This window comes from Microcaecilia unicolor, chromosome 3 (genome assembly GCF_901765095.1).
Source record: "Microcaecilia unicolor chromosome 3, aMicUni1.1, whole genome shotgun sequence".
NCBI lineage: Eukaryota > Metazoa > Chordata > Amphibia > Gymnophiona > Siphonopidae > Microcaecilia > Microcaecilia unicolor.
In genome coordinates this window covers 277225392-277248916 of record NC_044033.1, presented here as the reverse complement: position 1 = coordinate 277248916, position 23525 = coordinate 277225392, and the positions used below count along the sequence as shown (strand labels likewise).

The window sequence follows — 23525 nt, the reverse complement described above, 5'->3', positions numbered from 1 at the left end:
CAGACGCATTAGTCAGAAACTAAGGAATGAACTTATACATCAACTCTACAAGAAGAATAAAATAATACAAACCCAAAGGGATGAAATCATGAGGAACATGGAGGAACTACATCCACACCGTATAAGCCAACTTAAGGAGGACCTGCATAACATCCAAGGAGAAAAACAACACATTGCTATCCGCAAAAAAGAAATAAAGCTGTCTTCTCTCCTGCAGAATCACAGAGAGGAAAACAGCTTAACCTGGAACAGAAATAGCTCTGCAATACCAACATCCCCAGACACCTTGGAGACACTTGGATATACATCTGAGGCATGTGAAAATCAGAGCCCAAACAAACCAAGAAACACTGATCACACCTTTGGAGATGCAGATCAGATGTGGATAATAAACCTCTCGAACCATCAATTATCACAGCATGAATTCTCTGTACTCTCCAAAGGACTTTCATTTTGCCCAGCCAGCAAGCTGGATGAAATCCAATTATACTCAGACCTGGAAGAATTTTTTAGAAAACTGCGCCTGAGGGCACATTTTCACAATAAAGGGGCACCCAACAAACCGGAACACAGTTCTAAACAAAAGAACACTTATTTCACCCCATAGGATGGACAAAACTACAAACCTGACAACTACATAGAAAGCTTCAGACATAGGGTAAAATCACAACTTTCCACCAAACAAAAGACAATTCTGTACAATCTTACCCCACCAGAAAGAGCGGCCATAAGAACTCTGCAAACTAACGAACGCATTATCATCAAACCCGCAGACAAAGGAGGTGCAGTGGTAATTATGGACACACAAAAATACATTGAAGAAAGGCACAGACAATACACACTACAGGAAACTAACTGAGGACCCAACACAGGATTATACAAAGCAACTAAAAGACCTTATCAGAACATTTCCTAAACAAGTACAACCACATCTGAAGAAACTCATACCAAACCAGCCTTCTGTGGGCACATTCTACATGCTACCCAAAATCCACAAACCCGGAAACCCTGCCAGACTAATCATATCAGGTATTGGCACACTCAAGAAGGAAATATCTGGACTCATAGAGGGAATTCTGAAACCTCTCGTGCACAAAACAAACAGCTTCATACAAGATACCACAGACTTTCTGAATAAATTGAAAACTATCAAGCAATTACCACCTAGCACCCTTCTGGTCACGATGGATGTAGAATCACTATACAGCAACATCCCCCATGCGGATGGCATAGCTGCATGTGGGGGGTTCCTAAAAACATCAACACTGGACCATCAATACTCACCAGAAACTATTACAAAACTAATCAAATTTATTTTAACTCATAACTACTTCCGCTTTAACAATGATATCTATCTACAAATAATGGGCACTGCGATGGGCACCAGGACAGCACCCCAATATACCAACCTCTTTATGGCTGAACTGGAAGAGACATTTCTGAATACATACCAGACCAAACCCCTAAAATACTACCGGTACATTGATGACATTTTTGTGATTTGGACTGAGGGGGAAGAATCTCTAAAACAATTTTACAATTCCTTCAATATATACCATCCTACAATCAGAGTCAAAATTGACTACTCCCCAGAAAAAGTCAATTTTTTGGACATCACAGTCTCAATCAGCAATGGCAATATACAAACATCTATATACAAGAAACCCACAGACAGATGCAGCTACCTCCACAACTCCAGCTTCCACCCTTCACATACAAAAAGATCCATTATTTACAGCCAAGCCACAAGATACCACCATATCTGCTCTGACCCAGGGGACAGAGACAGACACCTAGAAAGCCTGGCTACTGTCAAGTATACTCCGCAGGTAACTGGGTTTGTGAGACCTTGGGCCACTGCCGAGGACCGGCAGTGGCAGGAGAATCACCCAGACACAGGACAAGGCAGACCGGAACTGGAACACCGTGGATCGGGGCAAGGCTTCACCTACACTTAGCCACCCTTCACCCAGAGTTAAGATCCGGGCTGCAGGCGGCCGGCAGGACTTACCGGACAGGACAGGAAGGCCGGACTGCAGGACACAGCAGCAGGCAGACATACAGACAGCAGGAACCACTAGATACACGCTGGGTTCCAGGGAAACAGCAGGCAAACGAATAGTCCAGAAACAATCCGGGTCTAGGCAGGCGGCAGGCATAGAATAATAGTCCAGTAACAATCCGGATCTAGGCAGGCGGCAGGCAGAAGAATAGTCCAGTAACAATCCGGGTCTAGGCAGGCCGCAGGCAGAAGAAAAGTCCAGTAGCCAAGCAGAGTCAAAGTCACAAAAGAGTAAAAGCACAAGGGCACTGCAACAACTCACACCAAAAGAACACCTCCGAAGAACACTGTTGCAAGGCAACTAGGAACCTTCCCAGGTGGTTAATAAAGGCAGCCCATAAGGGAGTTCACCAGGTACGGGTACTGCTTAGTTCCAAAAAACTCCCAAAACAATCTGGCGGGCTGGAAGATCCGGACCAGCATATCTTCTGGCACATGGGAAACGGGAATCCATCAATTCACCGCATTCCCCAGGTCTAACCACCGGGGATCGCGGTGACTGTGAGCCAGGAACCTGGGCACAACCATGACAGCTGCATCCTTCAAACATAAAGGCTACAATCCCAAAATAATCTCCAAGAATATTGCCTCCTCCCTCAAAACACCCAGGGAAAATCTACTACAGTACAAAGAAAAAAAAAGCCACAGACAGAATCCCCCTTATAGTGACATACAACCCAGAGCTGGAAAAATTAAGAAGAATCATAAAAGATCTACAGCCTTTACTCCAAGAGGATGAATTACTAAAAGAGATATTCCCATCCCCACCAGTGCTAGCTTTCAGACAGTCACCCAACTTAAAACACAAGCTAATTAGAAGTAACCTCCCAACACAGACTCAAAAAGAAGAGAATGGCACACATCCTTGCAATATATCCAGCTGCAAACTATGCCAAAACATCTCACAGGACCCCGCAGTCATTCACAAACGAAAAACGTTCAACATAAAGGAATCCTTCACATGCTCATCTTCCAATGTGGTATACATCATCCAGTGTAAAAAATGTGACCAAGGATGCTATATTGGAGAAACAAGCCAGATGCTAAAAACAAGATTTAACTTACATAGACATCACATGAAAAACGCCATTGCCAGCCAGGATGCCACGCCTGTGGGGTAACACTTTACAAAAACAGAACACTGTACTAGTGATTTCATAGTAAGAATCCTGAAAGGTAGCTTTAAAACAATACAGGAACGTAAGACCTTTGAAGTCAGAATGATTAAATACGTTGACACCCACCAGACAGGACTTAACAGAGAACTGGGCTTTCTAGCCCATTATAAGCCATAAAATTGTAAATTGTACTGCTTTGTTTGTCACTCTCCTGTCTCCATGCATATCCCCCTGTCTCACCCATCCACCTCCATCCCCACCCTGTTAGATTGTCACTGAAATGCTTTGATGTCTCACTTATATAGACTGTCATCTACCAAGATTTGCTTATTTCCGATCTAACGAAGAATGGCAACCTTCAAAAGCTAATCAAGAAATGTACTAAGTTATCTCTATATATAAAAGGCACCACCAACGTTCTAAATTAAGCCTCCAGCCGGAAGTGTGAAGGGGGAGAGATATCTGGTTTCCCAATGAGTGTCTGCCCCGCCCTCGCTCTCTCTGTAACACAAACAGTGAAGGAAAACACAGCAAAGCACGAAATCAAATCGCTCTCTCTTTAACAGTGAAGGACTCAGAGGGGGGAGGGGAAAGAGGGCAGAAGCCCTCACTATCTCTGTAACACAAACACAGCACAGCAGGAAACTTAACATTGAAGGACTGGACTCCGAGGGGGGACAGAGAGGACAGACAGCACAGGGGAAGGGAGAGAGGGCAGAGGGCAGGGACACACACTCCCACATGCACACAGAAGAAAACCTTGCTAGCCCCCGTATCATTTGCATCAGAAACGGGGCTTTTTTACTAGTGTCCAATAAAAAAGGTATCATCTTATTTTCTTTTTCATGTTCTATTTTGTTTTATTTCTATTGATCACAATGAATATGAATGAGATTGGAAGCAGTACATGCAAATCACTGCATGTAAATTGATCTCTTGTCTATTCATTGTGGAAATCTTTAAAACCTGACTGTCGTGGACCATGGTTGCCTACTCCTGAACTAATACATTGCAAATAATCTACTATAATAAAATTCACCCTCAACGTTCTGAGGACACTGACGTCAGTGAAGCCAAGCCACTGACAACAGTTCCTTCAGGTTCGAAGGTTCGTGGTGGTGAAGCCACCAGGCCCCGCCCTCACGTCAAATGTTATGACATCGAGGGCGGAGCAAACGTTGAGGGTGAGTTTTATTATAGTAGATAAGATGCACCGATGCAACAAGCAGCAGCAGCTCTCTGCCACCATTTGCTAGGAAGTTCACGTTTACCTGCTGCTTCACATACCCGGGCTGAAACACCCCAAGCCTGCCCGCACCGCAGCAAACCGACCAATGGCACTCTGAGGCACCCGAGCTCTCCCGCTGCCATTCACAAACACCGCAAACCCCCAAGCCGGCCCGCACCACGACCACTGGCACTCTGAGGCACCCAAGCCCTCCCGCTGCCACTCACAAACACCGCGAAACCGCCCCAGCCAACAAAACGAAACCGCCGTTGGCTGATCGCTCAAACTTGCAGTGCGGAAAAATCCAAAGCCCGCACCAAAGCAAAGCGACCACTGGCACTCTGAGACACACGAGACGTCCCGCTGCCACTCACAAAAGCGAACCCGCCCGCAGCCAAGGATACAGAAAACCCGCTATCTTGCTGTGCACACAGGAGAAAAAAAAACCAACAGGTAACAGGAAAGTCTTCCCCCTCACTCCTATGGACTGATCCTTCCCCCGCACCAAGTTAAAAAAAGTACCCACTTCCACTCTCTGACACACAGACACGAGCAGACAGAAACACAAACAAGGGCAGCTACACTACCACTCAGACTTGCAAAAACCAAACTCACCCCCCCCCCACCCTGTCACTGTCACACACAGACACAATTTCAGTATAACAGAGACACACTCACACACCTGCACCCACCTCACCCCCACACCACCCACTTCCCCCCTTTCCCCACCAAAAAACAAAAAAAAAAAACCACACACACATTTATTGATATTAAAACTTCCACATTCCCAGCCTGAACGATGGTGTGAGGGAGCCTGCCTGACCGTGGGAGAGAGGGAGGGAGGGAACTAAACTGAACAAGAGAGGGAGGAAGGAAGGAAGGGGGCCCACGACCATGACAGGCAGAGGTAGGGGAGGCCACGACCCTGAAGCTGGGAGGGGGGAGCGGAGGAAAAATTGGAGGGGGACGGGAAAGGGGGAGGGAAGAGAGGGCGGAGGGGGAAGGAGGCCGGGAGATGGAGGAGGGCCCCTGCCACACACTCTCAGTCTTTCTCACCGCACAGTCACACACACACACTCGCACATTCACTCTGTCTCTCTCTCTCACACCGTCTCTCTCTCACACACTCTCTCTCACAGTCAATGTCTTTCTCTCTCTCACACACTCTGTCTCACACTGTATCACATTCACTATGTGTCACACAGTCACTCACACACTCTCTTGGTCTCATACACTCAGTCTCACAGAGAGTCTGTGTCTCCCACACACACTCTATCGCACACACTGTACCTGTGTGAAACACACTCTCACACTGTCTCACATACGCACTTGCACACACTCTCATTCTCACACACACACATTCTCTCTCACAGACACTCGCACCCAGACTCACTCTCTCACACACACACTTGCACATTCACTCTCTCTCTCTCACACACAGTCACTCTCTCAAACATACACACTCCGTGGAAAACCTTGCTAGCGCCCGTTTCATTTGTGTCAGAAACGGGCCTTTTTTACTAGTATTATAATATTTTGCATAGGTTCCATACCCAAAACTATTGCTCTCTGGGAGCCAGAGAGAAGTTGCTAATAGAGAAACATGCACTTTTTGAAGTGTCTCTCACCTTACATTGATTTTCACCTATATAATGCTGGTGAGCAGATGTGTATGGAGCATACATGAATTGCCCAAATAGGGAGGTATTCATTGGTTTGGCTCTATGAACCACTTGTTACTAATTTCCCCCCCCCCCCTCCCGTTTATTAAGTCACACAGCATTAGTGCATGGCAGCTAATAGCGCAGCTTAGTAAACCGGGGGGGGGGGGGGGGGTAACATCCTAAAATATGGGCTTACTCTGTTTTAATGCAGAACTTTCCCATGCACTAAGCATATATTTAAAGTGCCAGAATTTTAAATATTTTCTTTCTTTTCTCTTTTTCAGGTCTCATGCTAATTTTTCCATTAGTGCATGGGATTTTGCAAAAAATTAAACGCAGGAGAACTTACCATCTCCTATTTAGGTAGCATTAAATGCTCTGCTCTGGCATTAACCCTGCATTATCCAGTTAGCATAATGCTTCTGCACCCATTCCCTGCCTATGACACACCCTGTCCAGAAAGAACTATAAAAAAAAAAGTAACAAACAATTACTACGTGCTGACAGACAAATTACCACACAAACACTAACGAGTTATGTAGTAAGCCTTTTTTTTTTTTTTTGCAATGTTAAGTTTGTGTTAGTGCTTAACACGGTTTAGTATGAGGACCCCTTAATGTGGCCTTAGGACTGAAATACTGAAAGCTCTCAGTACACTTTAATATCAACACTACACATTAGTACAGCCATTTCCAACCCAGACCTCGGGGCATACCTTGTCCCATTGGGTTTTCAAATATTCATGAGTTAGATCTGCATGCAAATTTCTCTCATGCATATTCATTGTGGCTATCCTGAAAACCGACGGGACTAGATGTGCCCTGGGTTGGAATGGCTGCATTAGAAGTTATTCTTGGAGGTTTTTACATGCAGGGGAACTAGTTTATTTACATAGTTCAAATGTTCTCCCAGTGAGTTGTTGTTCCTCACTTTTAAAAGGCAGCAGAGTACTGCTATTGAGGGCGTCCTGACAAAGTTAACATATGAATTTCATTCTCAGCTATGCTGAACTTCTACTTTAAACAAAATTATGTAGAAAAAGACAAGAAAGATGTTCTGAGCTAATTCACACTGTGCTTAAGTACAAAAAGGTTCATACCTTAACAGGATTTGTTAAGACTTCCCTCATGTATTCTGCAACTGTGATGGGGCCTGTTGATTTTACTTTGAATATAAGATGCTTCAGCATTGAAGTAACTTGGTTACTTTCCTCCTTATCTTCCCCTGAACTGGAGCACCGACATCGACGCATGGTCTGACGAGCTGCAAAAGCTTTTAAACAAAAACAAAACATCAAAACTTCAATTTCTGCTTAATTGAAAGAATACAAATGACAGTTAAAGAATTAGGGGTGCAGTTACTAATGTGGGGAAATCTTGCCTGACCAATTTACTTCAATTCTTTGAAGGAGTAAATAAACATGTGGACAAAGGGGAGCCGGTTGATATCGTGTATCTGGATTTTCAAAAGACGTTTGACAAGGTACCTCATGAAAGGCTACAGAGGAAATTGGAGGGTCATGGGAATAGGAGGAAATGTCCTATTGTGGATTAAAAACTGGTTGAAGGATAGGAAACAGAGAGTGGGGTTAAATGGGCAGTATTCACAATGGAGAAGGGTAGTTAGTGGGGTTTCTCAGGGGTCTGTGCTCGGACCGCTGCTTTTTAATATATTTATAAATGATTTAGAGATGGGAGTAACTAGAGAGGTAATTACATTTGCTGATGACACAAAGTTATTCAAAGTCGTTAACTCGCGACAGGATTGTGAAAAATTACAAGAGGACCTTACGAGACTGGGAGACTGGGCGGCTAAATGGCAGATGACGTTTAATGTGAGCAAGTGCAAGGTGATGCATGTGGGAAAAAAGAACCCGAATTATAACTACATCATGCAAGTTTCCACGTTAGGAGTTACGGACCAAGAAAGGGATCTGGGTGTCGTCATCGATAATACGCTGAAACCTTCTGCTCACTGTGCTGCTGCGGCTAGGAAAGCGAATAGAATGTTGGGTATTATTAGGAAAGATATGGAAAACAGGTGTGAGGATGTTATAATGCCGTTGTATCGCTCCATGGTGCAACCGCACCTTGAGTATTGTGTTCAATTCTGGTCGCTGCATCTCAAGAATGATATAGTAGAATTGGAAAAGGTGCAGCGAAGGGCAACTAAAATGATAGCGGGGATGGGACGAATTCCCTATGAAGAAAGACTAAGGAGGCTAGGGCTTTTCAGCTTGGAGAAGAGACGGCTGAGGGGAGACATGATAGAGGTATATAAAATAATGAGTGGAGTGGAACAGGTGGATGTGAAGCGTCTGTTCACGCTTTCCAAAAATACTAGGACTAGGGGGCAAGCGATAAAACTACAGTGTAGTAAATTTAAAACAAATTGGAGAAAATGTTTCTTCACCCAATTAAACTCTGGAATTCGTTGCTGGAGAACGTGGTGAAGGCGGTTAGTTTAGCAGAGTTTAAAAAGGGGTAGGATGGTTTCCTAAAGAACAAGTCCATAAACCACTACTAGATGGACTTGGGAAAAATCCACAATTCCAGGAATAACATATATAGAATGTTTGTACGTTTGGGAAGCTTGCCAGGTGCCCTTGGCCTGCATTGGCCGCTGTTGTGGACAAAATGCTGGGCTCGATGGACCCTTGGTCTTTTCCCAGTGTGGCATTACTTATGTACTTATGTACATTAAGACAATTTATTTTACTGTTATCCCCAATTAGTAGTGACTAAATCTCCTTGCATAAAATGAGACACGTGTTAAATTAGCACAAGTTAGTGGTAAAATAACATGTGTTAGTATTGGCAAGCTAATAACTACACCCCTTAATTTTACCACCAGAAAGGAAAATTAGCTTCTTACCAGACAATTTATTTTTCCTTTAGTGCAACAGATCAATCCAGGACAAGTGGGTTATGCCCATCTACCAGTAGGTGGAGATAGAGGACAGAGTGCACTGTGCCTCCAGTCCCGATACCGGTAACAAAGCAGAAGAAAAGAAGCTGAATCACACAATAGCCCCTGGAGAAGGATCTCTGTCCTCAGAGCCAAAAAGGCTGCTAGCCATAGAAAGTGTGGCATCTACATTTAAACAGAGAAGTCATGGGAAGCAAGAAAAACCAACCATGACAAAACAAGCAGAAAACTTCTAAGGGAGGGTTCCTGGATTGATCTGTTGCACTAATGGAAAGAAAATTATCCAGCAAGAAACTAATTTTCCCTTCCTTAGCTTTGCAACAGATCAATCCAGGACAAGTGGGATATACAAAAGCAGTCCAGTTGGGGACTGGCCACTCCCATGAGAACCGATGTCCCAAAGGAAGCATCCCATCACGTCACCACATCCAGGTAGTAATGCTTCGCAAAGTAATGCACCAAAGCCCACATAGCACATCTGTAAATCTCAACCAGCGACTGCATGGGATTCGACAGAGGAAGTTGCCAGTCCCTGAAAGGAATGAGCACTGACTAAAGATGCAGCCAGCTTCCCAGAAGTGATACAGGTTGAAGAAATCACCTCCTCTGTCCAACAAAAGACTGTGGCCCTTTCTAGGCCCTGAAAACAGCACAGATAGTCCAACATCCGAAAATCATTTGGGACTGCCAGGTAGCACAACAAGACTCACCAAACATCCTGGAGCCGAAGCCGGGAAAAATCATACCCATAAATCTCCCTGAAAAAGGAAGAAATAAGCACTGTCTGATTGAGGTAAAAGGAAGACAGCGTCTTAGGCAGATAGGAGGGAACTGTATGGTGAAGACCAAGAAAGGATCCCAAAGCTCGGGACACTCTGCAGGGTAAAGCAATAGCTACCAAAAACACCGTCTTAAGAGCAAGATCCTTTAGAGTAACCCTCTGAAGGGAATCAAAGGGAGCTACCTGAAGGCCCTACAGGACCAAATAAAGGTCCCACTGCAGACTGATGGGCTGCAGCAGAGGCTGCAACTGATTGATCCCTCAAGGAAGAGGACCACGTCCGGAAGGAGGCCAGCTAAGAATTGTTCACACTTACCCTGTAGCAAGTCAAGGCCACCTGGACCTTCAAGGAATTCAAGGCCAAGCCTTTCTTGAAACAGTCCTGAAGAAAGGCTAAAATCTCGGCAAAGAGGCACAAGAAGGAGAAACAGCCTGATTACCAGACCAGGCCTCAAAGAGTCTGTACACCCTAGCACACGCAGTGGAAGTAGAACGCTTCCTTGCCTACAAAAGAGTGGTAAGAACTGCCTCCGGATAGTCTTTCTTCCTTAGGAGAGAACACTCAAGAGCCAGGACATAAGAACAAAGCGAGACGAGTTGTCCATCAGGATTAATTCCCGATATAGAAGCCCCGAAGCCATGGGAATGGGCAAGGGTTTGGCCACCAGGAAACGAGATCTGCATACTATGGTTGCGTGGGCCTGTCCGGGCCCACCAGGACCACCCTTCCCGGATGGCATGCCATCCTGCACAGCACCCTGCCCACCAGTGGCCGAGGGGGGGGGGGCACGTAGAGAAAGATGTCAGTTGGCCACTGCTGGAGCAACTCATCCATCCCCAGTGACCCCGACTCCCGCCAACAACTGAAGAACCACGGGACCTTGGTGTTTCACTTCCTCATCATGAGGTCCAGAGCCAGGACACACCATCTGGAATTCAAGAGGGCAAAGGCACGGACAAAGAGTTCCCACTCCGATGGGCCCAGTGCAAGCCGGCTGAGAAAATCCGCCTGCGTGTTCAGAGCACACACAATGTGCGCTGCCAAGATCTCTGGGAAATGCTTCTCTGCCCAGGCAAAGAGAAGGTAAGCCTCCAAGGTTAGGAAAGCACTCAGACTGTCCCCCCGCCTGCTGACATAAGACATTACCATCACACCATCTGACAGCACCCGGACAGCTCGCAGACAGAGAACTGGAGCAAAAGCTACCAGGGCCCTCGGAACTGCCAGTTGACCGGCCAAGCTGCCTCCATCACCGACCACTCGCCTTGCACCACTAGATGAAGACAGTGGGCTCCCCAATTATTCCATTTATTTTGTCGTACCCAAGTGGTGACTACGATCCACTCCAGGGCCACCAGAGGCTTGCCCGGAGCCAACAAGCACGATATGCTCCTCCTGGCCTGCCGAGCCCAGGGAACCCAGACCAAAATGTCCTGACAGAGCGGGGACCAATGACTGAGAAGCAAGACCTAAAGTGGCCGCATGTGAGCCCTGGCCCAAGGAAACATGGCCAATGCAGCTGCCATGGAGCTCAGTACCTGCAGAGTACCTGACCCTGCACGAAACATCTTCCTTGCCTGGGTGTTGAAATGACTTCCCAAGTACTCTCGAGGGAATATGAGGGGACCAGATGGCTCTTGGAAAATTGATCACCCAGTCCAAGGACTGAAGAAGCGACACCACCTTGGAGGTTGCATCCAAACTGTCCTGCCATGATGAAGTCTGAATCAACCAATCGTCCAGGTAGGGATGCACCCTGATTGCCTGCTGGCAGAGAAATGCTGCCACAACCAACATTATCTTGGTGAAAGTCCTGGGAGCCATGGCAAGACCAAACAAAAAGGCCCAGAACTGAAAATGCCTTACCAGGAACACAAAAGCAAAGGAACGGTAGTAGGGGCCCCAAATCGGGATGTGAAAATACATTTCCTTGAGATCCAAAGACCCCAGCTGAACCGAAGAAAACATCAGAGAACCTCCATCCTGAAATGAGTTTGAGGGCCCGATTGATGTACTTGAGGTCCAGAATCAGATGAAAGGAGCCCTCTTTCTTGGGTACCACAAAATAGATGGAATAACTCTCCTGGCCGAGCTCGGCTGGTAGATCTGGTACCACTGTGCCCAGACACAGGAGAACGTTCACAGTGTCCTTTACAGCAACCCTCTTGGCCAGAGCCCTGCAAAATCTGTGATAGGGTGGGAAAACTCGAGCTTGTACCCATTCCTCAAAATCTCCAGGATCCACTGGTCCGATGTGATGCAGGCCCACTCCTGAAAGCTGGACAAATGCCCTCCCATGAAAACTGAGGATGAACCCTGGATACCTTCATTGGGACGCACATGGGGTAGCGGATGCCCTAGAGGACTGGACCGCTCACCCTGGAAAATCTCACTGTGCATCCCAAAAACAAGAGTGTGACAGAGAACTGTGAGGAGACCATCGGCTTATCCTTCGGCAGATGGTTGGACTTGAAATCTCCTAAGTCCTTGACCAGCTTTTCCAGGTCCTCACCAACCAGAAGCGAGAGTGGACTTTGAAGCCGGTCAGCTGACCAATTGCAAAGCCATAAGGACTGCTTGGCTTAAAACGCCAAAGCCATCTGCTTAGCTGAGGCCTGCAGGATGTCAAAGACCATCAGTCAAAAAGGTCAGACCCACTTCCAGGAAGGGAAAATCCAGAGTATCCAAACCCCCAGCAGAGTTTGCACCCTGCTGGACAGCACTTACGTAGGCCTGGGCTGCATAAGGACTGGCCACAGAAGCCTTAAGCGTCAGGGCCGCAACCTCAAAAAATATTTTCAGGGCTGCCTCAATCTTACAATCCTGCATAACCTTAAGAGCCATGCCCCCTGCAATGGAACCATGGTCTTCTTAGTCACAGCTGTGACCAAGGAATTCACAGCCAGAAGACTGAAAGAGTCCAGATCCTCGGGCATCAGCAGGTAGAGGCGAGACATAGTCCGAGCAAAATTGAGGTCTGAATCATGAGCACTCCACTGAGCATCTATCAGCTCATGCATCACATCATGAATATGGAATGTCTTGGCTAGCTTCTTAGAACCTGACATGATGGGATTAGATGCCATGGAGCCGACTGCGCAGGAGACAGTGCAGAATATCCTAGTAATCAAGGAGGCCAATTCCTCCTTATGAAACAAGCACACCACTGAGGGATTATCCCCCTCATCAGGTGGGATCTCGCCCTCTTCCAGGGCATCCGAAGGTGCAATCCTCTCAGACAAATATGAGGGGGTGCCCACCAAGAGGCAACCAGGTACCACAGACCTCATCTCCCACTCAGGCTGCGCCTGAACACGCACCCTTTTAGTGGCCTGAGGCTCCAGATCCTAGTGGGCAGGAAAAGCTGCAGAAGGAAGGGACAAAGAGGACAGAGCTCACTTTAAAAGAATGGTCTGGTGCATTAGGAGCATGAATTCAGGGGAAAAGGGAACCACCTCCTGCGGGTACTCCCCAGTAGAACTCCCTTGCGCTGACGACGGTGTGAGCCCCACAACCACATGCTACCTTGCTATTGGCACTCACAGAAGGTGGTGCACAGTACACCGCCGGAGCCATCAAACCTGTCAGGGAAGCAAGAGTCGGAGTGGCACCGCCATAGAAACACCCTCCACTGATGAATCTTGCAGCTAAACTGGCAGCACACACGGAACAAACCCGATGCTAACATTTGCGCTCTGCACGGTGAACTGCGTTTAGTAGTTTCCAATGGGGTCACCATGTAGTACTCATCGCCCAGAAAGGGATTTCCCCTCCTATTTGCCCCTAGAACTAAAATCACCCAATGCACTTTTTTTTAAGTAAGGAGATCCAAGGCAGGCAAACCAGGTAAACTCATTGGGGGGGAGGGGAGAACCTAGCACCACTAGGTAGTCCACAAACCAGCTCGGGGAATCCACTATACGCCCAGTTCCACTGAACCCAGAGCTGGGAACAGAAGACAGGCCCCAAACCAACAGAAGCCGTTAGACACATCTACCACCTGCTGGAGCTACAGGTACACTGGGAGGTGACAACAAGCATTGGGGCTTGTGTCCTCTATCTCCACCTGCTGGTAGACGGGCATAACACATTTGTCCCGGATTGATCTGTTGCCACACTAAGGAATGTATTGGCTCTTTTTTCAAACAAAGAGCCTTTGCTGTTCAGAGTTGAAAAGTGACTGTGAGGAAGACATTGCTTTGGCGTACAGCACACTTTGTTTTGTTTTTTTTTCTATTGACAGACAGACATTAAGTGGATGCTACAATCAAATATCCTTGAGAATTTTACTGGTAACAATCCAAGAGACTCCTGAGGCAGGCCTTATTGGCCGAAACACAGCTGTGTTGAGTCTGGGTTGTTGTAAAATAAATTCATTGATCCTTGGAAGCATCGTCTATTCATTTTTTAGTCATCTTCGCTTTTTTCCTGAGAGCCATGCTAAGGAATTACATTTTTCCATGCCTTAAAAAAAAAAAGGGTAAAGGGTCAAAAAGTTGAAGGATGGTTGAGATGTGGAACTACCCTTAGGATTTTATGGAAACAGGTATTGATCAATTAAGCAAAAGATACTTACATAGGGGCCCTTTTACTAACCTGTGCTAAAAAAAATGGGCTTAGTGAGTTCTTATACAGGCCTTTCCTGTGTGCTAAAGCCCATTTCTAGCGCAGCCAAAGAGGGCTTTTTTTTAAGTGTTTCAATAATAGCCATTGTCATGAAACACCTAACTACCCACCTGGGGTTACGCCGCTGCCACTTAAGAGCCTCTATCCCCAGCACAGCTCAGGTCCACCTGCCGCTTGTGCTCTACACTAGCACACTCCTCCCACTGACTGGATCACAACCACCTCTGGGCAAGTCTCCCACTCCCAAATATCCCCCGTGATTTCTAGGTTACTGGGACCACACTCCCAGTGGTCCCACAGCTCCCAGAAAGCACTCACAGACCCAACACACAAACCACCAGGATTCTTGATCGGTCCAGACAAGGAGAGCAAACAAACAATAGTGTTTATTCTCAGAACTTGGAGCAGTGGACAAACAAATGTGCAAATATCAAACAACAACAAGTAACTGAAAAACGTTATCTATTAGAAAACTAACCAAACATCTGCATACTGGCTAAACAGTACCTGGGAAGATTAGGACACACAAGTCATTGAGCCTCAGCAAAAGGATCTCTCTCTCTCTTTCTTCCTGGTTAAGACTGAACTCAACATTGTAACATAGTAGATGACGGCAGAAAAAAACCTGCACGGTCCATCCAGTCTGCCCACCAAGATAAACTCATATGTGCTACTTTTTGTGTATACCTTACCTTGATTTGTACCTGTCCTTTTCAGGGCACAGACCGTATAAGTCTGCCCAGCACTATCTCGGCCTCCCAACCACCAGCCCCGCGTCCCACCACCGGTTCTGGCACAGACCGTATAAGTCTACCCAGCACTATCCCCACCTCCCAACCACCAGTCCCTTTTTCTCCTTCCTCCATATTAGCATATTCATTTGTATGAATATATATGCAAATGAATATGCTAATATGCCCTGCCTCATGCTCCCCCCGCCCCCAAAATTAAACAGTCAAACTACGCCCATGATCTTTGATTATATAGTAATTCATTTTGAGTATCAGTTGAAATGAGTCCTGGAATAAGAGACAAAAAAAGTTGTACAGCAGCACTGTCACAATTACTCTCTAAAATCCTGCCTAAAAACTGGGTGATATTTTAAAGAGGAAGCATCCTAGCAAATTATTTTACATACATTGTGCAATATCTAACACAACTGCAAACCATTTCATATTTCAGCCTGCTCAATAACTATAATGAACTCAAAACCAGTAAAGTCCAAATGACATGAGCTCCTGAGCCAATCAGAGCCCAGTCAACAAGATTTCAAATATACACTGCTTCTTGCTTCCTGTTTGTGTCAAACTAAAGAAAAAACACTCAGTTCTCTGTAACAGCTTTAAGAATAAACATGCACCACCTACTGGTCAAACAGAAGAAATACACTTCAGACATAATTAAGACAGGAAAATATCCAATACATTTTACATGCTTAAAACACACAGTTTCTTCACACCTCCCTCCTTGAGAGACTCCGGATTGCAGCCTCCACAGACCGCTGATCGGGTCTCAATAGTCCAGTGTCAGGGTGATTCTGGCTCTTCCTTTCTGGAGAGATCATCAGCTTTGCCATGTTCATTGCCCTTCTGGTGCTTATAACAGAAATTTTTACCAAACTCAGTACATGCTAAACAGTTGTAATCCTGTATACTTCAATTTGTGAATAGTGAGTATCTTCTGACAGAAGCTTTTACCACACTCAGCACATGTGAATGGTTTTACTCCTGTGTGTATTCTCTGGTGCTTTGTTAGCTGTGATTTATGAATAAAGCTTTTTCTCCATTCAGTGCATGTAAACAGTTTCTTTCCTAAATGGATTCTATGCTGTTTGACAATAATTTCCAGCAACTGAAGCTTTTCTAACACTCTGTAATTAAAACTGGTCTCTCTTCTAGATGAAATTTTGCATTTCATGGGGAGCTTAGTTCCAAGTTGAAGCTACTGCCATAACCAGGACATGAAGAGTGTTTTTCTTCTTTTTCATACTGTAATCTCTCAAACTCAGAGCACGTACAGTGTGTCTCTTTTATACGTTTCCTGTTGTTCTAGTTCTCCCTTTTGACTGACAGTGTTTCCACCATCTGTACATTTAGATGGTCTCTCTTCAGTGTCAGATCCCTCTGATAATGTCTCTGCTATGAGGTCAGGTATGAGTTCACTATCCTGACACTCTTCTGGCAGGCTGCACACAGCTAGCACCATAGCTGTAGGATTTGCATAGGCCTTTAACATATTTACATGAAAAGTACACTGCTTTCTGTCTTGAGAGTCCATAGATATAGAATAGTTTGTATCATTCAGGCGCCTTACGACCTTGTAAGGTCCTACCCAACTAGCTTGAAGTTTATTCTGGCAAAATGGGACTAAAACAAGTACCTGCTGACCCTCATAAAACTATTTCGGTACCTGCTGACCCTCATAAAACTATTTCAAGCCTTACAATCATACCAGGTCTTTCGCTTAGTCTGGGCTGCTTGTAAGTTATCTCTGACAAAGCCCACAATAGTTAACATGTGGAACAGTTTAGAAGTTATTCTAATCTCTGCCGCATGTTAACTATATATTCAATTACAGGGGTGTCAGAGGTATGAACTTTCCCCTCCCAATGTTCTCTTATTAGGTCAAGGGGCCCTCTCACCCTCCGGCCATAAAGAAACTCAAATGGGGAGAACCCTGTAGACTCCTGAGATACTCTGTATGCAAACAGTAGGTAGTGTAAGTATTTTTCCCAGTCTCTGTCTCCTGTTTCTACAAAAGTCTTTAACATGTGTTTTAATGTACCATTAAATCTCTCCACCAATCCATTAGTTTCATGGTGATATGGTGTGGTATGTACAGATTTCACTCCACAGTGTGCCCACAGATTTTAAATCAGCTCAGACATAAACTGTGTCCCCTGGTCTGAGAGTATTTCTCATAGATATCCTACCCGGGAAAATATTTCAAGCAGGGCAGTGGCAAGTTTCTTTGATTCTGTAGAGTATAAGGCTACCGCTTCTGGACATCTGGTAGCAATGTCCACCACTGTCAATATATATCTTTTCCCAGTCCGGCTAAGGACAGCTAGAGACCCCACTATATCCACAGCTATTCTCTCAAAGGGCTCACCGATAATGGGTAAAGGTTTCAGGGGTGGTCTTGTGTCTTGCCCACTGTTTGGCAGGCATCACAGTTTCGACAATAATCAGCTACAGCTCAGAATACTCCCGGCCAACAGAAGTTCTGGGTCAATCTAGTGCACGTCACCCCCTGATGTCCTGCTAGTGGAATATCATGTGCAATATGTAGGAGTTGTTCTCTGTATGCCCTGGGCATTATAAGCTGCTTGCCTGCTGTCCAGGGCATATTAGGATCAGTCTCTCTGTACAAGCCCCCTTTTCCATAGGATATGATCTTTACCGGTCTCATCGGTTGACTGACCAGCTCTCTGCCTCAGGGCTTTCAGGTCAGGGTCAGAGACCTGTACTTCCTGAAAAGTATGTCTCTGTCCTATAGCAGTATCCACATCTGAAAAGGACACTGCTGCTGACTCTGACAAATCAGGTTCATCAGTCTGATCAATAGGTGTGTCAGTTAAGTCAGGCTGCTCCATACGCACAGCCTCAGTCACCTCAGAAACTGGTGCAGCTAGAAGCACTGGAGCACCTCCTCCCATCACTTGGTCAGCTGGTCTCACCTGGACTGGATCTGGAACTGGAGAGGTGATCTCTGCTGCTTCTGCTTGTTGAGCAGCCCGGGCCTAACTATGGGTCACCATAGTGGAAATGCTGATTATGCTATTAAGAGTAATGTTCATTGGACTCATGTCAGTTCCACACAGCATTGGTACTGGCATGTTTTTCATTATGCCTACCTCTCTGTATCCAGGCTTAGTACCCCACTCCAGGAATGGTACTAGAATGTTGTTAGTAACTGGGAGTAGTGTTAATATTTAACATCAGATTAACCCCTGCAGCAATGCTGACACAGCCCATTCAACGTGAATGGTCTGTGTAAGCATTAGCGCGCGGCTTAGTAAACAGGGGAGTACGTTTTGTAAATGAGATAATGAGGTATATATTACCGGTAAGTTATGTTTTCAGTTTGTTTTTAATGTACCTGCCAAGAATGACAAGATTGAGGATAGAAATACATAAGGGGTCCTTTTACTAAGGTACTCTGATTTAGCACATGCTAAATAAGACAAGACACCCATAGGAATATAACAGGTGTCTTATTATTTAGCAAATGCTAAATCCATTAGCACACCTTAGTAAAAGGACCCCTACATAAAAAAAAATAAAATGTGGTAGAAAAGTTTATTGAATATGTACTCAGATGTCCGATACAGTAAAATAGACTCAACACAGTCACATTACCGCAAATTAATGCCTGCTTCATGAGTCTTTGTTTCTATAAATATACAAAAGCATAAGATAAATATAGAATATGAGAAAAAAACATAATGTACAGCATCAAAATAGAAAAGCATAAATATCTTGTCGCTGTAAGATAACGGTGGAAACGTATGTAAAAATACTGTACAAAGAGCAAAAAAACCCACAAAACTATGGGGTATGTTTACTAAAGTGCACTAAAAGGTGCTTTAGCGTTTTTAACACATGTAAATGGTTGACACACACTAAACGCTAATGTGCCCATAGGAATGTAAAGGCAAGTTAGTGTTTAAAGCGCCTTAACTTTAAAGACGTGCTAAAAATGCTAATGTGCCTTAGTAAACATACCCCTATGTATATTATGTATATAAATATATCCATATATTTATCATCATTTTTAATTCTACTATGTATAATTCTGTTTTGAGCAGCGTGATGGTGGAGGCATATTTTCAAAGCACTTAGACTTACTACTACTACTACTACTTATCACGTCTATAAAGTTATGCAACAACCTATGGAACTTTGTAAGTCTAAGTGCTTTGAAAATGAGCCCCTTTAGTATACTTGCTTTCAGTACATATTTATTTTTCAGATACATCCATTTTCCACTAGCAGGACATCAGGGGGTGACACGCACACTTTCCATTAGTAGGACATCAGGGGGGTGACACGCACACGCACTATTTTGACCCAGAACTTCTGGTGGCCGGGAGTATCCTGAGCCGTAGCTGATTATTGTCGAACCTGTGATGCCTGCCAAACAGTGGGCAAGACACAAGACCACCCCTGAGCTCCCCTGAAACCTTTACTCATTATCGGTGATCCCTTTGAGAGAATAGCTGTGGATAATTTTATTTGTTGCATTTGTATCCCACATTTTCCCATCAATTTGCAGGCTCAATGTGGCTTATATTATGCCATAATGGCGATCGCCATTTCCGGATAGAGAATTACAAGTTGTATTGCATTGAGGCGCATAAATGGTAAAGTAGTGTACAAAGTGGTATTGCACTGAAGCGCCTGAATGATAGAGTGAATTATAAAATAAATTAATCAACTATGGAAAGTTAGTTTCCGGCATGAGAAATAACGTGGTAGTGCATATTGCGTAACTTACAGTACTAACAATGAAGGTTATCAGTCTAGTGTAAAGAGTTCGGTTTTGTCTAGTTCATGTAAGTCTGGTTGTCTAGTGTTTAGGATGGATCATTATGGTATGCCTTCTTAAAAAGGTTGGTTTTCAGTAGTTTTCGGAAGATTGTTAGGGCCTCTAGCTGTCCTTAGCCGGACTGGGAAAAGATATATATTGACAGTGGTGGACTTTGCTACCATATGTCCAGAAGCGGTAGCCTTATCCTCTACAGCATCAAAGAAACTTGCCACTGCCCTGCTTGAAATATTTTCCTGGGTAGGATATCTACGAGAAATACTCTCAGACCAGGGGACACAGTTTATGTCTGAGCTGATTTAAATTCTGTGGGCACACTGTGGAGTGAAATCTGTACATACCATACACCATATCACCCTGAAACTAATGGATTGGTGGAGAGATTTAATGGTACATTAAAACATGTTAAAGACTTTTGTAGAAACAGGAGACAGAGACTGGGGAAAATACTTATGCTACCTACTGTTTGCACACAGAGAAGTATCTCAGGAGTCTACAGGGTTCTCCCCATTTGAGTTGCTTTATGGCCGGAGGATGAGAGGGCCCCCTTGACCTAATAAGAGAACATTGGGAGGGGAAGTTCATACCTCTGACACCCCTGTAATTGAATATGTAGTTAACATGCGGCAGAGATTAGAATAACTTCTAAACTGTTCCACATGTTAACTATTGTGGGCTTTGTCAGAGATAACTTGCAAGCAGCCCAGACTAAGCGAAAGACCTGGTATGATTGTAAGGCCCAAAATAGTTTTATGAGGATCAGCAGGTACTTGTTTTAGTCCCAGTTTGTCAGAATAAACTGCACCAGATACAGAAGTTTGAGTATTTGTTTTTGAAGGTCTTTCTAAAGAAGGTTTTTGAGCCTATGAGGAGGACAGATCTGTTTTGACCATTTATTTAAGTCACTTTGATTACCAGTAGCCCGCTAGACCGTTGTGATCAGGAACTCCTTGAGGCTTTTCCTTCTTTTAAAATAAAACCAGTACCGTTTTTCACACACACAAAATATATTGAGTGGATCATTCAGTAGATGTGGTTTTCTTTTCTCAAGCACACAGTCTCACACCACTTCTTTCTCAGATGTGTTGCGGGCATACCTCCATAACGATTATTCTGTTTAATAAGTACACCACAGCTCTCAATGACTTTGAGTTATGTACTGCCCAAAATCCCACTCTATGCACACCAGAGATTGAGAAAGCACCACTCAGTTCAAACTTGCTGTCAGCTATGTGGTGCTGGAAGGAAATATAACAGCTGCTCAAAAGGTAGTACCACAAGCAAGCTTCCATAGAATGTATAATGAAGAGCCAGCCTAAGAACGGTGGAGGTTGACAGGGTGTCTGCTACTTTGTCCAGTGATGCTCTTGTCTCACACTGAAGTTCCCACTTGCACCAGCCCTAAGGGAAACTATCTGCTCTAAGATTACCAATGAAAACCCCTTCCTTCCAGCAAAGAAACAAGACAATAAAACCAGAACAAGTTTTGCATATCTTTCCAGCCAGCACGGCTGAAATAGCCAAAGCTCTACTACTATTGCTAGCAATTTACCACTACCATAGCGCTACTAGACATACGATGTATGGGGATGTAAGTTTAAAACCAGGACCGACCAAAAAGTCTCCCTCCTGGAATAGGTAACTTGGCAGCTCAGCGAACGCGTAAGAAGTCCTTGCTCGACAGTCGTGCTAAAATAAAAAAAAAAAAAAACTTCTCCCCCCCACATCCACTTTGCTGAAAAATACTCTCCCCATCTACCACATTCGCCCACCGGACGAACCTCTTACCAGCAATTCCGGGATACAAGAATATGCGCCGGAGAACCCTACCAACACAACGCTCCATACCACAAACAACACCAACCATTACAACTAAGCACACCGCCCCGCCCCCAGCACTTTAATTATACGTCACATTTCGCGACGAAAGCAAATCTGTTTAAGAGGCTCTTACAATGCAAGGAAGTTAGATTGAGAACAGGAGACGGTAAGAAGCTATCTAGCCCATTATATGGGTTGAAGCCAGTGGGCGTAGCTTATTGGCAGTAGGCGGAGTCACAAGTACACCAAAAATAATAGCAAATGCTATGGAAAGCAATAGTAAAAGATTATTAGAAATAATGGGCTGCCTATGGTGGTCCATCTGTAACAATCAAAAGCTGTTCCAATAGGATAGGCAGTGCCATAAAAGGTAGAGGGCAAAAGTTTTCTTTTATCTATTTGACAGCTTTTTAATTTATTTGAAAGTGTCTCATATCTGGGCATCCGGACGGGTTTTGGGCAGCCTGCCCATTTGTCCAGATTTCTGGACAAATGGGCAGGCTGACGCTGACATGCGGGCGGGCGGTGGACCTCCCCTCCCCTTACTCACGATCTTCCCTGGTGGTCTAGTGACTTTGGGGCAGGAAAGAGCCCTCTCTTTCCTGCCCTGCGTGCTGCTCTGCATCCTGCATGCTGCCTGTGACGGTCTCGGCGAGATTCAAAATGGCCACTGTTTTTACTTACCTCTTCTTATAGACCTCTTTCTGACTCCGTCACATGGGGGACTAAAGGTACTTAGTTCATATATCAGGTTCTGTATAGTTTCTCTAACCTCCATTGTCACCCAATCATAAGGGGGTCTGTTCTGGGGTGGCATTAGGAGCCGTAATTGAAAACTAATTCCCATAACTACTGCTTTCTGTCCAAAACTGAGTGTCACTTGTATGTGATCTACCTTAGGCTAAATGTTAGGTAAAGAGAAGATAGAATCAATAAAAATAGAGACAGAGATAGGTTTAGATAGATAGGTACATTTTATTTCTTACCCAAACACAGGTCTTCAAGTTGATACAAATACAGACATCAGATTCTGGTTTCAGCCGCACAGGGCTTCGCCGTCTGACAGAAGCTTTGGAGAGGACTCTCAAACTGAGCCAAAATCTCTCCTCTTTTATACCCTATCTTCTCCATAGAAGTGAATGGTGAGATACCTTGCTCCTAATCTTTCTCACTTTCTGAGATCATACTTTCCCATGCGATCTGCTATCTGATGTACCCAACTCCTTCCGTTCTCAGCTACTGCTAATTATCAACATGTTTTGGGAAGCGTTGAGATAACAGTTTCACATCTTCCGGCTGCAATACTTTTCATACCTTTCTCATGAACTCTGTATTACCTCTGTATCATTGTATACCAAAACTAATAAGCTCCATTTTATTCATCTGATCTTTCATTACAGGTGCTATATTTGATTTAAAAATTGTACCAATTTGTGTCAGAAGTCATTATTCAGACCTGCTTTTTGCAGATTCTCAAATATTAAATCATTTACTTGTTGTTTGGCCTAGTCAGTACTTTTTCAGTTGTTTTTAGGCTGCATAGCTTTGGCCATCACTATTCCAGTGGTAGCCTTAAAGCTAGGCCATATATTAACATTCCCCTCTTCACCCTATCCCATAGGGTGACACCAGGGTTAACGTACCTTGGTACCATCCGTTCCAGAAGGTATTCTATGAGGCCATCAAATTATCTGAGTCTTAAGATCAACTGGTACAATTTGTTTCGTTTTTGGTTTGAAAGTATCA

At 44.7% G+C, this 23525-nt stretch overlaps 1 protein-coding gene across 3 annotated transcripts in view; it reads right to left on the bottom strand.

Moving 5' to 3' along the window:
• Positions 1-21832, bottom strand: part of NDUFAF7 (NADH:ubiquinone oxidoreductase complex assembly factor 7) — a 154961-nt gene extending 133129 nt beyond the window's left edge. For all 3 annotated transcript variants that reach the window (XM_030195445.1, XM_030195444.1, XM_030195443.1), the window contains exons 1-2: positions 21747-21832; positions 7172-7344 (exon numbers count right to left, since the gene is read on the bottom strand). In XM_030195445.1, the coding sequence (XP_030051305.1) occupies positions 7172-7344; positions 21747-21825 (252 nt within the window). In that variant the 5' untranslated portion in view covers positions 21826-21832. The remainder of the gene's footprint in view (positions 1-7171; positions 7345-21746) is intronic.
• Between the last annotated feature and the right edge of the window lie 1693 nt (positions 21833-23525).